General features: G+C 42.3%; 1 protein-coding gene across 1 annotated transcript in view; it reads right to left on the reverse strand.

Annotated features, from left to right (window-relative positions):
* Nucleotides 1-11965, reverse strand: part of LOC139406018 (STE20/SPS1-related proline-alanine-rich protein kinase-like) — a 28366-nt gene extending 16401 nt beyond the window's left edge. The window contains exons 1-13 of the mRNA XM_071148481.1: nt 11842-11965; nt 9996-10108; nt 9527-9635; nt 7442-7583; nt 6970-7025; nt 6389-6498; nt 6195-6296; nt 5914-6047; nt 5567-5615; nt 5405-5470; nt 1881-2003; nt 1098-1139; nt 488-544 (exon numbers count right to left, since the gene is read on the reverse strand). Coding sequence (XP_071004582.1) covers nt 488-544; nt 1098-1139; nt 1881-2003; nt 5405-5470; nt 5567-5615; nt 5914-6047; nt 6195-6296; nt 6389-6498; nt 6970-7025; nt 7442-7583; nt 9527-9635; nt 9996-10108; nt 11842-11947 — 1209 coding nt within the window. The 5' untranslated portion in view covers nt 11948-11965. The remainder of the gene's footprint in view (nt 1-487; nt 545-1097; nt 1140-1880; nt 2004-5404; nt 5471-5566; nt 5616-5913; nt 6048-6194; nt 6297-6388; nt 6499-6969; nt 7026-7441; nt 7584-9526; nt 9636-9995; nt 10109-11841) is intronic.
* Nucleotides 11966-13651: the final 1686 nt, after the last annotated feature.

Raw genomic sequence — 13651 nt, forward strand, 5'->3', positions numbered from 1 at the left:
TTAAATTATAAATCTGATTATTTCACATGGAGATGTGGGAAGCTAAAAGGCTAACTAGCTTGCTATGTTTTTAGCCAGGCTAAACCCGCCAGGCTGCCAGCTAACTCCTAGTAGCAATGGAAGGCGACTCTTCCCATGTTTTCACAAAACGAAAAGACAAAAATAAAATATTTTGCTATCACCCTCTTGTGAACGGGAGTGGGACCGGCGAGGATATATGTTACCAAAAGGTGTCTTCTACTCCAGAAATCCCACTCCACCCACGCGCACGCAGTGGAGCTTGTAGTAACCTTAACAGCTAAGCCCTGAGCTGGCAGTGTCAGCAGGACGGCCATTTACTCTGACTTATTACTGCTGAAAGGGCCCCTCCATGAGCCTCAGGGATACTGGCACATACTCACTCAAACACACACACTCAGTGGTGCATCAAGGTCACTGAATCATGACAAATAACATCTGCCTCTGTTGCTGCTCCTGAAAGCCTCACCTGTGGATGCTGAATGGATAGCCCTTCAATGGGAATAGTGTTGGCGTTCTCCTCATCCTGTGGCACAAAACGAAAGGCGTACAGTAAAGATATAGCATACACTAGTCCTTTTTTCTGTGCTATAGAGGAGCATCGTTAGCAATAACAAATCTTTGCACAAGATTAGACATCGCTCATCTCAGTCAGCAAATAGAGAAGTCAATACAAAACAATCCATATGTAAAACATTGTTGTTTTTGAACAATCAATCAAATAGAGAAAGCATGCAAACACGTTCACCCTGGGCTTAAAATCAATGAGTCCGAGAGATTGTGGCGGGTGAGACGTACTAGGTTTTTTTCCCAGATTTAATCATTTATACACAACCTGCTCCCTGTTAAGGCAGGCAATTGGATTTTCCAATGATGCCCTTTGTAAAGTAATCAAATCATACAGGAAGAAACAGGGACAAAGTAAGTCTATTAACCTTGTCAATGTGCAGGTTTACATACTTATAAAAATCAATCTTCCCCCACATTTCACCTGAGGATCTGTCTCAATGATGTCAAAAAGACACTAACGATGATAAACCATGCATATGTGTTTATAGAACAGAAAAGAGCTAACTTACGTCTTCGTTTTCATCTTCGTTCTCCTCTCTGACCCTTCGCGACTGGAAGGCAATATCAAACACAAACAAAATGATCTTCTCAGTCTTGACAAATCTAAATATGACTGCCAGGTGTAGAACTCAATCCCTGCAGAATAATTTGCATAATGTCGCGGAGGCAACTGAACATTCAAAGCTGAAGCATTTGTCACATAATTGCTTTGTGTAATTATTCCCAGTAAGAGCCATTCAGGTTATGCATCTATATCAAATAACCTTTTGATCTTTCATCATGGTTGTCTTCCCCTCTCCCTCCTCAGCCCCCTACAGCCATCTTCAAACCCTTACCAACTACCTATAGTGACTTGTGACTCTAGTGACAGCTAGCTCACTGCTCTCACAGAGATCCATGCAGGATCTAGGACTGTACAAAGGCAACAAAAAAAAAAAGGAGAGTTTCATGTCTTCAACATGACCCTCTGAAAAAATGGTTCACAAGGGTTCTTCGGCTGTCCCCATAGGAGAACCCTTTTGGGTTCCATGTAGAGCCCTTTATACAGAGGGTGCTACGCGGAACCCAAAAGGGTTCTACACTACATGTAACCCAAAAGGGTTCTATCTGGAACCAAAAGGGTTCTACCTGCAAACAAGAAGGGTTCTTCAAAGGATTATCCTATGGGGACAGCTGAAGAACCCTTTTAGGTTCTAGATAGCACCTTTTTTTCCTAAGAGTGTAGTTGTTCCATTTTTCTCCAGCCTGTGGCTTTAGTTTGGATGCGCATCTCTTGTCATGGTCTCACCTACCCTGCCTTGATTGACAGCAGCCTTGCCCTCCTCGCTCCCCTCGTCCAGCTCATCATCGCTCCACTCCCAGTCTCCGTCTTCCGTCTTGTGCAGATGGCCGCTGGACCCTGGAACTCTCCTCACCTGGGCCAAACACAGCACAACTGTTAACACACACCATCAAACTGTAGGGCGGAGAGACAAAACACATTTAGTAGCATACCCCTTCTGAGGTTCTCTCACTAAGTCAGCACAACATCAAATGTTATTCATCTGTCTTATATTTGTAGGATTTTAGAAATATACACTCGTACTATATGAGAGTGCAGTTGAATTGATCAAACATTGCACAAACACTAGCTTGGGCTTGGATTCCTCTCTGAGAGTGTTTAAGGTCTACAAAACGGCTGCTATGAGCTGGCAGAAAACAAAAGAACAGAGAACACCAAAACGAAACACAGAGAAAACAAAACACAAAAACTCCTTAATAAGAAGCTAACTCTGGATGAATCTAAGCGGAAGCACCCAGCATTCTAGGGCTAAGTCAAAGAACATGTACCCTTCTGACGGCATCAAGTTCTTTCTCCGAACCTGACACAGAGCCCATGCTCCTGGAATTCTGCTCTGGCTCCTTGAGCAAAACAAAAAAGCATCAGTCCACTGTGTGTGGATGCATGTGACAGTTCAGTGGCCTGTATGTCTCTCTACACACACACATATATGGAACCACCAAGCTGTCTATGCCAAAACATGTGTACAACTACATTTAGTACTATAGGAACAGGAATGTCAATATTTATGAGCATGCACATTTAGAGAAACACACAAACAGAAGATATGGGATTAAGTACATACAGGCAAATTACAAGAGCCATATATAGATGCAATGACTCTAAACTGTATTATCTCTGTACTAGTGTGGGAAATCACTCAGCATTATATCAGTATTATTTTCCAACTTTCAATTACGTAACACATCAGTGACTGCTGCAGCCGACCACCCTCGGTGTCAGCCTCTAGAAATAATCTTTGCTCAGTACCTCCTGCAGGTCTCCCTATTAGGAGATCAACTAAGGAGCAAGGGTGCCCTCTGCTGGCCAATGAACAACTGCTGAAATCCTGTCCTTTGCCTGGAGATGCATATCTTGAATATTACTATTTTGTATTCAACTCTGGTTGAATTAATACGCCTGCACAGCCCATGGTCCAATATGTACTTCTCCATAGATTGCTAAATCACAGTCAACCCATGTTTAGAACTTCCCTTCTGATGTAAAAATGTACCCTACACATTAAACTCCTTGCATTTCTATTGCAAAATCTACCTTTCCTTGCTCCTCTGGGGAGCGACTACAATGTTTAACAAGCCTATAGCTCGTGGGAGCAGATTCTTAGAGCAGAAAAGGGAAGACAGGAGAGAGGGGAGGCTCAGTGAAGGGGCAAGGGGAGAGAGAGAGGGCAGGAGAGGAGAGAGAATGAGGGACGGGCAAGGGGAAGAGATACTCAAGGAGGCGCAGTGGAGAAATACTGAGGGAGGGGCAGGGGGAGAGGCTGAGGCAGGAGGGAAAGAATGGAGGGAGACTCAGGGAGGGGCAGGGGAGAAGGGAGAGGGGGCTGGCTACCTAGTCAGTTGCACAACTGAATGCATTCAACCGAAATGTGTCTTCCGCATTTAACCCAACCCCTCTGAATCAGAGAGGTACAGTAAGAGAGGAGGCAGGGGAAAAGGGAGGCTAAGGGAGGGGGGAAGGGAGTCTGCAGAAGGGGGCAGGTGATAGACTGGAACACAGTTTTGACTACTCCTACAGTTTTGCTTCGGTACTGCAGCATAACTGTCGCCCGGCTCAGAAAGACAATTTCCATGCACGGCCACATAGAGAAGTCAAATTTGAAAATAAGACACTTTAGTCATCACCTTTGTGCACAAAACATCCATTGAATTACTCAAATAACTTTCGCTGAGGCCAATTGTTTTCCATCACTCACAGCCGAAGATACGAACATTTTCTATTCATCCAATGGCTGCCATGTTTTTGGATGACGTGACCGCTGCTCGCTCTGCACCCTGTGCGCACTGAGTGCGTATGTGATGGTGGTCCGTATAAACTGGATGCAACTCGGATATAGGCGGTCCATGAATCGGCGTATGCAAACGTGAGTAGATTATCCTGTAAACAATGGTCGGACATCTTGGATGCAGTCTCCAGTTCTTATTAAACCTCAGTGAGAGACAGAAAGGGGGGGGGGGGGGGGCAAGCAGGGAAAGAGACTGATCTGGTCCATGATGTGGACAGGTCACAGTGTCCTGAGATGACAATATTTCTGCTAGGTTTCTTCTCTGTGCAGGCTGGCCTGTCTGTGTCTGCTGAGTGGATAATGTGGGTGACTATCTATAGGTCAGAACAGCACACAAGCAAACCATTCTATTATCACAGAGGCAACACAGAGGACACTACTCTATGACTCGCACTCCTCATCTGCAATCAAGTGAGACAGACTCAACACAGCTCCATTACTGTACGTGCGAGCTGTGCATTTACGCCAGAAGACAAAACTGTGATGTGTTCGCAGGATCAGGATTGGCTGAAAAGGGCATCACGATTACATTACAGCCTCAGAATAGAATACTAATCATTGTACTGTCATGCTCCAATCAACCATAATCTCACATTAAACTATGTTCCCAAATTGAATCAACCCACACGATCTGAATGATTGGGACTGTTGTTCTGACCAGCAACTGTCCACCCCTCCATCTGACAACTCTGTCACGAGTCACTTCCCTCTCTATTGACATTATGCGCTGCTAAATGATTGTTTCGCGCGACACCCATGCCCCTCCCCAGTCAACCAAGCCCCCCCCCAGTCAACCAAGCCCCCCCCCAGTCACCCAATGTCCCCCCCCAGTCACCCAATGTCCCCCCCCAGTCACCCAATGTCCCCCCCCAGTCACCCACCCAATGTCCCCCCCCAGTCACCCAATGTCCCCCCCAGTCACCCAATGTCCCCCCCAGTCACCCAATGTCCCCCCCAGTCACCCATGCCCTGTCAGTGAATTTCCATCCAATCCGTTCACCCTGATCTTTTTGCCTCCTGAGAATAGCAGGATGATGGCATACCAAACATCAGCCTTGCCTGCCACACTGCTGCATCCCAGTTGGCTGTGACCGCAAGGCAACTGAGCATGCAAATGGTGTGTTTAAGTGCACCTCTCCATTACATAACCACTCACGTTAAATCCCATTTGTCTTTGTCTCTGCCACTTGCAGTGAGCGTCTGAGCGACATTACAGACCACTAATGCGTGAGTTGTCAGCACATCCATTCTGCATGACTGATATTGTTCCAGCAGTGGCTCATATTTGCAGCCACCCCCACATAACAGTTGGAGCACAAAGTGAATGAAGTGTTGAACAGAGAGAGAGAGGACACTCGATGTCTGTTGACTGGTGGAGAGTGTCCTGCCAAACCTTAGCATACTTTGTTCATAATGTTTAGTCAATATTGGGATTGCTTTAATGGGAATTATGTTTGTTTAGACATTACCCTTTTGGCTCTCTGGGTTATGTTCGGTGCTCTGCATAGCAGCTTTTCAATCAGATACTCTCTGTTCTGAAAATGAAAATCACAACCCGCGTTAAAAACATCAACCTACCAATTCTTTACCCCACCAATAGAACAGGTACAATTCTGGCAGTAAAAGCATACCTTGGCCTTCTGGAAAAATTTACATTTCAAAAGTTCTGTTGCTGTAGGCCTAAAGAGAAGCAAAATACATGGAGATATAAGAACACTTACAAATCATTGGCCTGGAACTGAATGTACCATTCCTACAATCTGTCTGTGTGAGAATATATATCTTATTGTGTGGGTATGGGTGAGACCACTAAACATGACTGTATTTCAGGACTCTCTTGTAAAAGTGGATGATGCTCTACAGAGACTCGATCACCACCCAAGGCCATCAGAGTTACTGTATCATCAACCGGTGACAGACTCCACAGATATACAGTGTAGGTCTAATGCAGTTCACAGAATGGCAGATATGTACAAACCTCTTGGCGGGCTCCTTCTGAAGGCACAGGGTTATTAGCTTCCTAAATGATTTCCCATATTTTTTCAGCATCTCTTTATCCTCCACACCCGTGTCTAGGGTGGGGGGATCATTCTGTAAGGTCAGCATTAAGACCTGGGAAGAGAAGAGGAAGGGTCAAAAGCATGCACGCGGTCTCTCGGTAGTTACATAGACACAGGGTAGAAATCTGCCTTTCGTGGTTCATTAGTTAAGATGTAGGCATATTCCACTGGCAGCTGGATATACAGCGATCAGGCTCACCTTCATGGGTGGGTATCGGTGGTAAGGTGCAGACCCTGTGGCCAACTCTATGGCAGTGATTCCAAAACTCCAAATGTCTGCTTTGAAATCATAGCCTCGTACCTGTGGGCATAGCAGCACTACTGTTAGTGTTGTACAGTCTATGTGAAAACAGCTGGTAGATGTTACTAAAACTGGCCACAAGACAGTCTCACCTGTTCCATTACTTCAGGGGCCATCCAACATGGTGTGCCCACAAAGGTCTTCCGTACTTTGTTTCTGGTCATATCCCCTCCAGTGGCCAAAAAGGCACTAACTCCAAAATCTATTGGGAAATATGTATAATTCAGATGAAATGCATTGATGTAATGTTATACCTAATTAACATCTTATAAAACTGAATATATTGATGCTATGCAGTATTTTCACAACTATTTCATGTTCTCCACCTTATACAAACTGTGCACACTCAATATCTTCCGTTGCATTCATGTTAGAAAGATTTTCTTTTGAGTGTTTGTTGAATAAAGGTCATCCAACTATATGACAGAGACCGTAGGCCTCTTGTGATTTATGATGGGGGACCTGTTTGACTACCTTTATGTTCATGTTATTCAGTAAATGTTGTGAACTACTTTGATTGCTGAAGTCTGGCGTTTTGTCTATTATGCTGTTGAATTAACTGGATATATGGAAACATCATAAAAAGTCATATATAACTGTGGCAAGTGAGCGAGCTGTGAGAACAGAATGTGACAGGTGAAGGTGGGGTGAAATAGGGACATTACTCACACACCTGCAATCTGAACAGAGCCGTCCTCTCCCAACAGGATGTTCCCAGCCTTCACATCCCTGAAGTCACACACAAAAACACCCCAGTCATGCCCAAACAGTATCTCTCTATGTAAGTGGGGCAGCATCGATTGCATCAACGTGTGTACATTTGTTTTGCAGCCTGCTGTCATTTGGAACACAGGCCAAGGGGTAATAGTGGTTTAGTTTTTTATGACCTTGACATCCAGGAAAGTAAAAAAAAATAAAAAAAACACACAACCTATGTGTGATCAAAGGGAAGTTCAAACAACACAAGTTCAACTAATTATGTCAATAAATTACATTGAAACAGAATAGTCAACACAATTTATCTAACACTATGTAACTCCTAGATTACATTTTATAGATTCATATTTTGGAACTTTTATATTCGATCTTCCTTTAAAAAATAAATCATATATATATATAAATGTTTGAACTCCAGGGTATCTTACCTGTGAATCTGTCCATTTCTGTGCAGATAGTCAAGTCCCTCAAGGACCTCTTTTAGTATGGTTGCAATGATGAGCTCATCAAGGACTCCATTTTTGTGCTCTCCTTTGCTAAAGGTATGCTTTATTATATCCAACATGGATCCTAAAAAGAAGAAGCAGACAGAAAAACAGAGTGCCCACAATGCCCAAGGCTGACATGTCATTACATGTCAACTATTCCATTTAATCATTCTGCCTTAAGCAAGTTTGTTACAGTTGAAGTCGGAAGTTTACATACACCTTAGCCAAATACATTTAAACTCAGTTTTTCACAATTCCTGACATTGAATCCTAGTAAAAATTCCCTGTCTTAGGTCAGTTAGGATCACCACTTTATTTTGTGAATGTGAAATGTCAGAATAATATTAGAGAGAATTATTTATTTCAGCTTTTATTTCTTTCATCACATTCCCAGTGGGTCAGAAGTTTACATACACTCAATTAGTATTTGGTAGCATTGCCTTTAAATTGTTTAACTTGGGTCAAACGTCTAACGTAGCTCTCCACAAGCTTCCCACAATAAGTTGGGTGAATTTTGGCCCATTCCTCCAAACAGAGCTGGTGTAACTGAGTCAGGTTTGAAGGCCTCCTTGCTCTCACACGCTTTTTCAGTTCTGCACACACATTTTCTATATGATTGAGGTCAGGGCTTTGTGATGGTCACTCCAATACCTTGACTTTGTTGTCCTTAAGCCATTTTGCCACAACTTTGGAAGTATGCTTGGGGTCATTGTCCATTTGGAAGACCAATTTGCAACCAACTGATCTCTTGAGATGTTGCTTCAATATATTCACATAATTTTCCTTCCTCATGTACCCATCTATTTTGTGAAGTGCACCAGTCCCTGCTACAGCAAAGAACCCCCACAACATGATGCTGCCACCCTCGTGCTTTACGGTTGGGATGGTATTCTTTGGCTTGCAAGCCTCCCTCCTTTTTTTTAACATAACAATGGTCACTATGGCCAAACAGTTCTATTTTTGTATCATCAGACCAGAGGACATTTCTCCAAAAAGTACAATCTTTGTCCCCATGTGCAGTTGCAAATCGTAGTCTCGCTTTTTTATGGCGGTTCTGGAGCAGTGGCTTCTTCCTTGCTGAGCGGCCTTTCAGGTTATCTTGATACAGGACTCGTTTTACTGTGGATATACCTGCTTCCTCCAGCATCTTCACAAGGTCCTTTGCTGTTGTTTTGGGATTGATTTGCATTTCTCGCACCAAAGTATGTTCATCTCTAGGAGACAGAACGTGTCTCCTTCCTGAGTGGCATGACGGCTGCGTGGTCCCATGCTACTTATACTTGCGTACTATTGTTTGTACAGATGAACGTGGTACCTTCAGGCGTTTGGAAATTGTTCCTAAGGATGAACCAGACTTGTGGAGGTCTACAATTATTTTTCTGAGGTCTTGGCTGATTTCTTTTGATTTTCCCATGTTGTCAAGCAAAGAGGCACTGAGTTTGAAGGTAGGCCTTGAAAAACATCCACAGGTACACCTCCAATTGACTCAAATGATGTCAATTAGCCTATCAGAAGCTTCTAAAGCCATGGCACAGTCAACTTAGTGCACAGTAAACTTCTGACCCACTGGAATTGTGATACAGTGAATTATAAGTGAAATAATCTGTCTGTAAACAATTGTTGGAAAAATGACATGTCATGCACAAAGTAGATGTCCTAACCAACTTGCCAAAACTATAGTTTGTTAACAAGAAATTTGTGTAGCGGTTGAAAACTACTTTTAATGACTCCAACCTAAGTGTATGTAAACTTCCGACTTCAACTGTGCCATCTTTAATATTCATTACAGCCATTTACATGGTGGGATGCCACTGCACATAGGTCTACAGTGAACTGGTCCAAAGGATGGACAATCGCTTGTTGACATTTGATGAGATATATGTCCCGACATATGAAAGAACTCACAATGTAGTCCATAACAGTGTTTATGTGTTATGTTATTATGGCCACTTTCAATGCTTAGTGTAGAAGTAAAAAAGAGATGGCAGCTATATTTTGCTAAGATGTTGAAGGTAAAAAGCTTACCTCCACTCAGAAGTTTCATGACTAACCAAAGTTCATCCTTTACCACAAATGAGGTGTAGTAGGTGACAACATTTGGATGGTTGCATTGGCTCATGGCTTGAATTTCTTTCTATTGTTTAAGAGGAAAGAGGCACACATGAGACAAAATAAAGTCAACAACTTTTGACAACCTTTCTTATAACGAGGATTGTTCATTTGTCATTTACTTCACTAAATATATTACTTCCAAATACACAAAGTAATAGTTTACCAAATACTTAATAATGTCAACAAATACTAATTTCTTATTCAAATGGACACTTTAGTGTAGCACAGCCCTCACAGATCCTACTCAGCCTCTAGTACACACACAAAGAAAGAATAGCAAAGTACAATTACTGCTCAATCAGGAAAGTGTGGGCCAGAGAAGGCCAGAGGCACTGTGGACACACACAATGAAAAAATAGCCTTTATTTATTGTTATGCTCACCAATAGCTCATCCATGCTGGTCTGGCATTTCTCCAGGTTTATTCTCTTTATGGCCACGCGTTCTTGTCTGGGGGTGCAGAGGGCAGCCTGCACTACGGCTGTAGCCCCACTGCCTGGAATCACAGACAAATAGAGGTGCAATTAACAACCAGGACAGGAGACGACAGTACATGACAATACAGTAACATCAAAAGTGACCAAGGTGAAAAGCATAAGGGATCATTGACACATGCAGGATCATTGTTGGTCTGTTTGGGATATTAAGCCCTTTTTGTGACATTTAAATGATAAATAATGTGACTGCAACAACAATGCAGAGCACCATTGCACCAATACAGTATGTACAAACATATTTTCCAATCATATGCTAAATTCCTATGCATAACAGTCAGTGTATCCAAGACAACTTTGAGAAGAGGGGTTGAGCAAAGAACCAGGCAACGCTAAGCTATAGTTATGTTGTACTAAGAATGTGACAGTACATACCATGCCAACTGCTGGTGACAGGTAGGGATGAGAGGAGATCGGACTGCTCAACAGTTGATTATATGCACATGACAGATGACGAACTAGCCACAGCAGCTCTTGGCTGTAGTAATGCTATCTCTTATCAGCATTGAATCGGTTTTCTTTAGCTGTCGGTGTCAGCTCATCTATATGCAAAATTCATATTCATCCCTCTGGACAAAAGCTAATTAGACAGATCCAAAAGTCTCCCACAGTTTGCACGTGACAGAATTCTTAAGTGAGCAAAAAAAAATCTTAAGCATTTGGGAAATGACCATGAATAAGTGCATTATAGGCCTACCAAATGAAGTCTGATGTTAATACCAGTAGAGAGAGGGTGTGGAGAGTAATGCTGACCAGCAGCGAGTGAGCTCAGTACTGTAACCGGTTCTATAACTCCTTGATGTAACCTAATAGAAGTGCAAATACACCTCGATGACCTACGAAACTTGACTGACGTGCTGAAACAATAAACTAAACATTCCTTTCCACTGTAATGATTTAGCTATGGATTATAGAATAAAAAATGATCATATTGCTTCCTCCTATAGGCTCACTAATATTTATAACGGTGCTTGGTGAGGCAGGGCAATATATTAAAATGTATTGAATTGTTTTTACAACTATCATAATTAAATTGACATGAGAGGCTATAGGTCGAATGGGCTGTTTGTGATTTATTGTCAAGAGCAGTCGCTAATCTGTGAGAACTATTTTTTCTTGTAAGTAGGCAAAAATGTGGCATAACCAAATAACAATACTCAACATAAGTCATCACAAAAGGCCTAAAATAATAATAATAATATTCATAATAAAATGGGACTTTTGATGTAAGAGTAGACCCTCTGTCTAACTTCAGAGTTGGCATGCAATTGAATATCCCTGCTCTACTCAACGACACCATGCCATTCCCGTGAGGACGGCAGGTGCATGATCAAAACAATTACATGCGATTTTAATTCAGATGATCCATACATAGACACATCTATTTCAATATAGCCTAGTGGACACGTGCCATAATTGAGCATCGTTCGGCATAGAAGAAATCGACTGCATTAAAAACGCATTTACATGAAATGGCATTCCTACCCATATACATATAACTTTACCGTGACTATAAATATCTCTCTATGTGATGAAAAAAGTGGTTTCCTCTTACAAGAAGAAGCGAATTGCGGTTGTTAAGATCCGCATTGCAAAGCATTACAGAGACGCTGTTGAATATGAAAAAGCCGGTAGGCCCTCGTCGTCATTCACCACTGATAACCGGCCGAGCCATATCCATGACAAAACATTACAATATAAACAATATAATCATATCAAGAGGTAGCCTACTAACCTATGACTTCCTGTAACTCGTAAGACTCCCTGGTAATTGGCCAGCTCATTGTCAGCACTGGTTGCGGATTCTGGACAGGAGCAGGAGATCCGCCTTGCTCCGCCATGATGCTGCTGCTGCTGCTGCTACTGAGCTACTTAGCGACCCCAGACCTTCTCCTCCTGACTACAGAAGTGTCAGCTGCTGCGGAGAATTACTACGGCCTGTGATGAAAACATCCGGAAATAGCCGCGCAACTTTCAGCACAAAAAGACGGAAATAAATTATAACGCAAATCATGTCCAAAACCGTGCACTTGAATTTGTGATAGGCCTATAACATTTGGTCGTTTTAGAACAATTTTCAATTCCAAAAGTGAACGTTTTGTTTTTGTAAATAATGAATCAATCAAATAAATTGCCTATTATTTGTTGATAACTTGATAATAACTTAATTTGAACCAATTCAGTTGTTTTAAGCCTACGGCATTTCAGCTTTGGCTACAGTTTAGCCTGGATGTTAGATTTGTTACAGATCTATTTTGGATCACGCAGTGATGAAGATGTGACATTCTATCCTGGATCATGAAAGTTGCTACAAAGGATCACAGTGACCACTAATCAAATATGTCCAGTAGATGGCAATATTATACCTTCAATCACATACAATGGCCATATAGACTTATGTACTCTTGCGAAAACTGCTTACACTAATAAAATAATGTTTGCCTTTTAATTAATATTAATTAAATGAAAATAATTATTAAATGTACATTAGCCTATGTATTTACACTTATCCATTCATTTATCCTATAATAACATCGACATTGACAATTGGCCCAGCGTTGTCCTGGTTAGGGTTTGGCCGGGGTAGCCCGTCTAGCATCACTACTCTGGACGGTTCTGACTTAGAATATGTGGACAACTACAAATACCTAGGTGTCTGGTTAGACTGTAAACTCTCCTTCCAGACTCACATTAAGCATCTCCAATCCAAAGTTAAATCTGGAATTGTCTTCCATTTCACAACAAAGCATCCTTCACTCATGCTGCCACACTGACTATCCTACCGATCCTTGACTTTGGCGATGTCATTTACAAAATAGCCTCCAACACTCGACTCAGCAAATTGGATGCAGTCTATTACAGTGCCATCCGTTTTGTCACCAAAGCACCATATACTACCCACCACTGCGACCTGTATGCTCACGTTGGCTGGCCATCGCTTCATATCCGTCGCCAAACCCACTGGCTCCAGGTCATCTATAAGTCTTTGCTAGGTAAAGCCCCGCCTTATCTCAGCTCACTGGTCACCATAGCAGCACCCACCCGTAGCACGTGCTCCAGCAGGTATATTTCACTGGTTACCCCCAAAGCCAACTACTGCTTTTGCCGCCTTTCCTTCCAGTTCTCTGCTGCCAATGACTGGAACGAATTGCAAAAATCACTGAAGCTGGAGACTCATATCTCCCTCACTAGCTTTAAGCATTAGCTGTCATCCCCATATTGTTATTTTTTGTTTTGCTCCATTGCACCCCAGTATCTCTACTTGCACATTCATCTTCTGCACATCTATCACTCCAGTGTTTTTGCTAAATTGTAATTATTTCGCCACTATGGCCTATTTATTGCCTTACCTCCCTAATCTTACTACATTTGCACACACTGTATATATACTTTTATATTGTGTTATTGACTGTACGTTTGTTTATTCAATGTGTAACTGTTGTTTGTGTCGCACTGCTTTGCTTTATCTTGGTCAGGTCGCAGTTGTAAATGGGAACTTGTTCTCAACTGGCCTACCTGGTTAACTAAAGGTGAAATAAAAATAA

Source organism: Oncorhynchus clarkii, chromosome 3 (assembly GCF_045791955.1).
Source record: "Oncorhynchus clarkii lewisi isolate Uvic-CL-2024 chromosome 3, UVic_Ocla_1.0, whole genome shotgun sequence".
Taxonomy (NCBI): domain Eukaryota; kingdom Metazoa; phylum Chordata; class Actinopteri; order Salmoniformes; family Salmonidae; genus Oncorhynchus; species Oncorhynchus clarkii.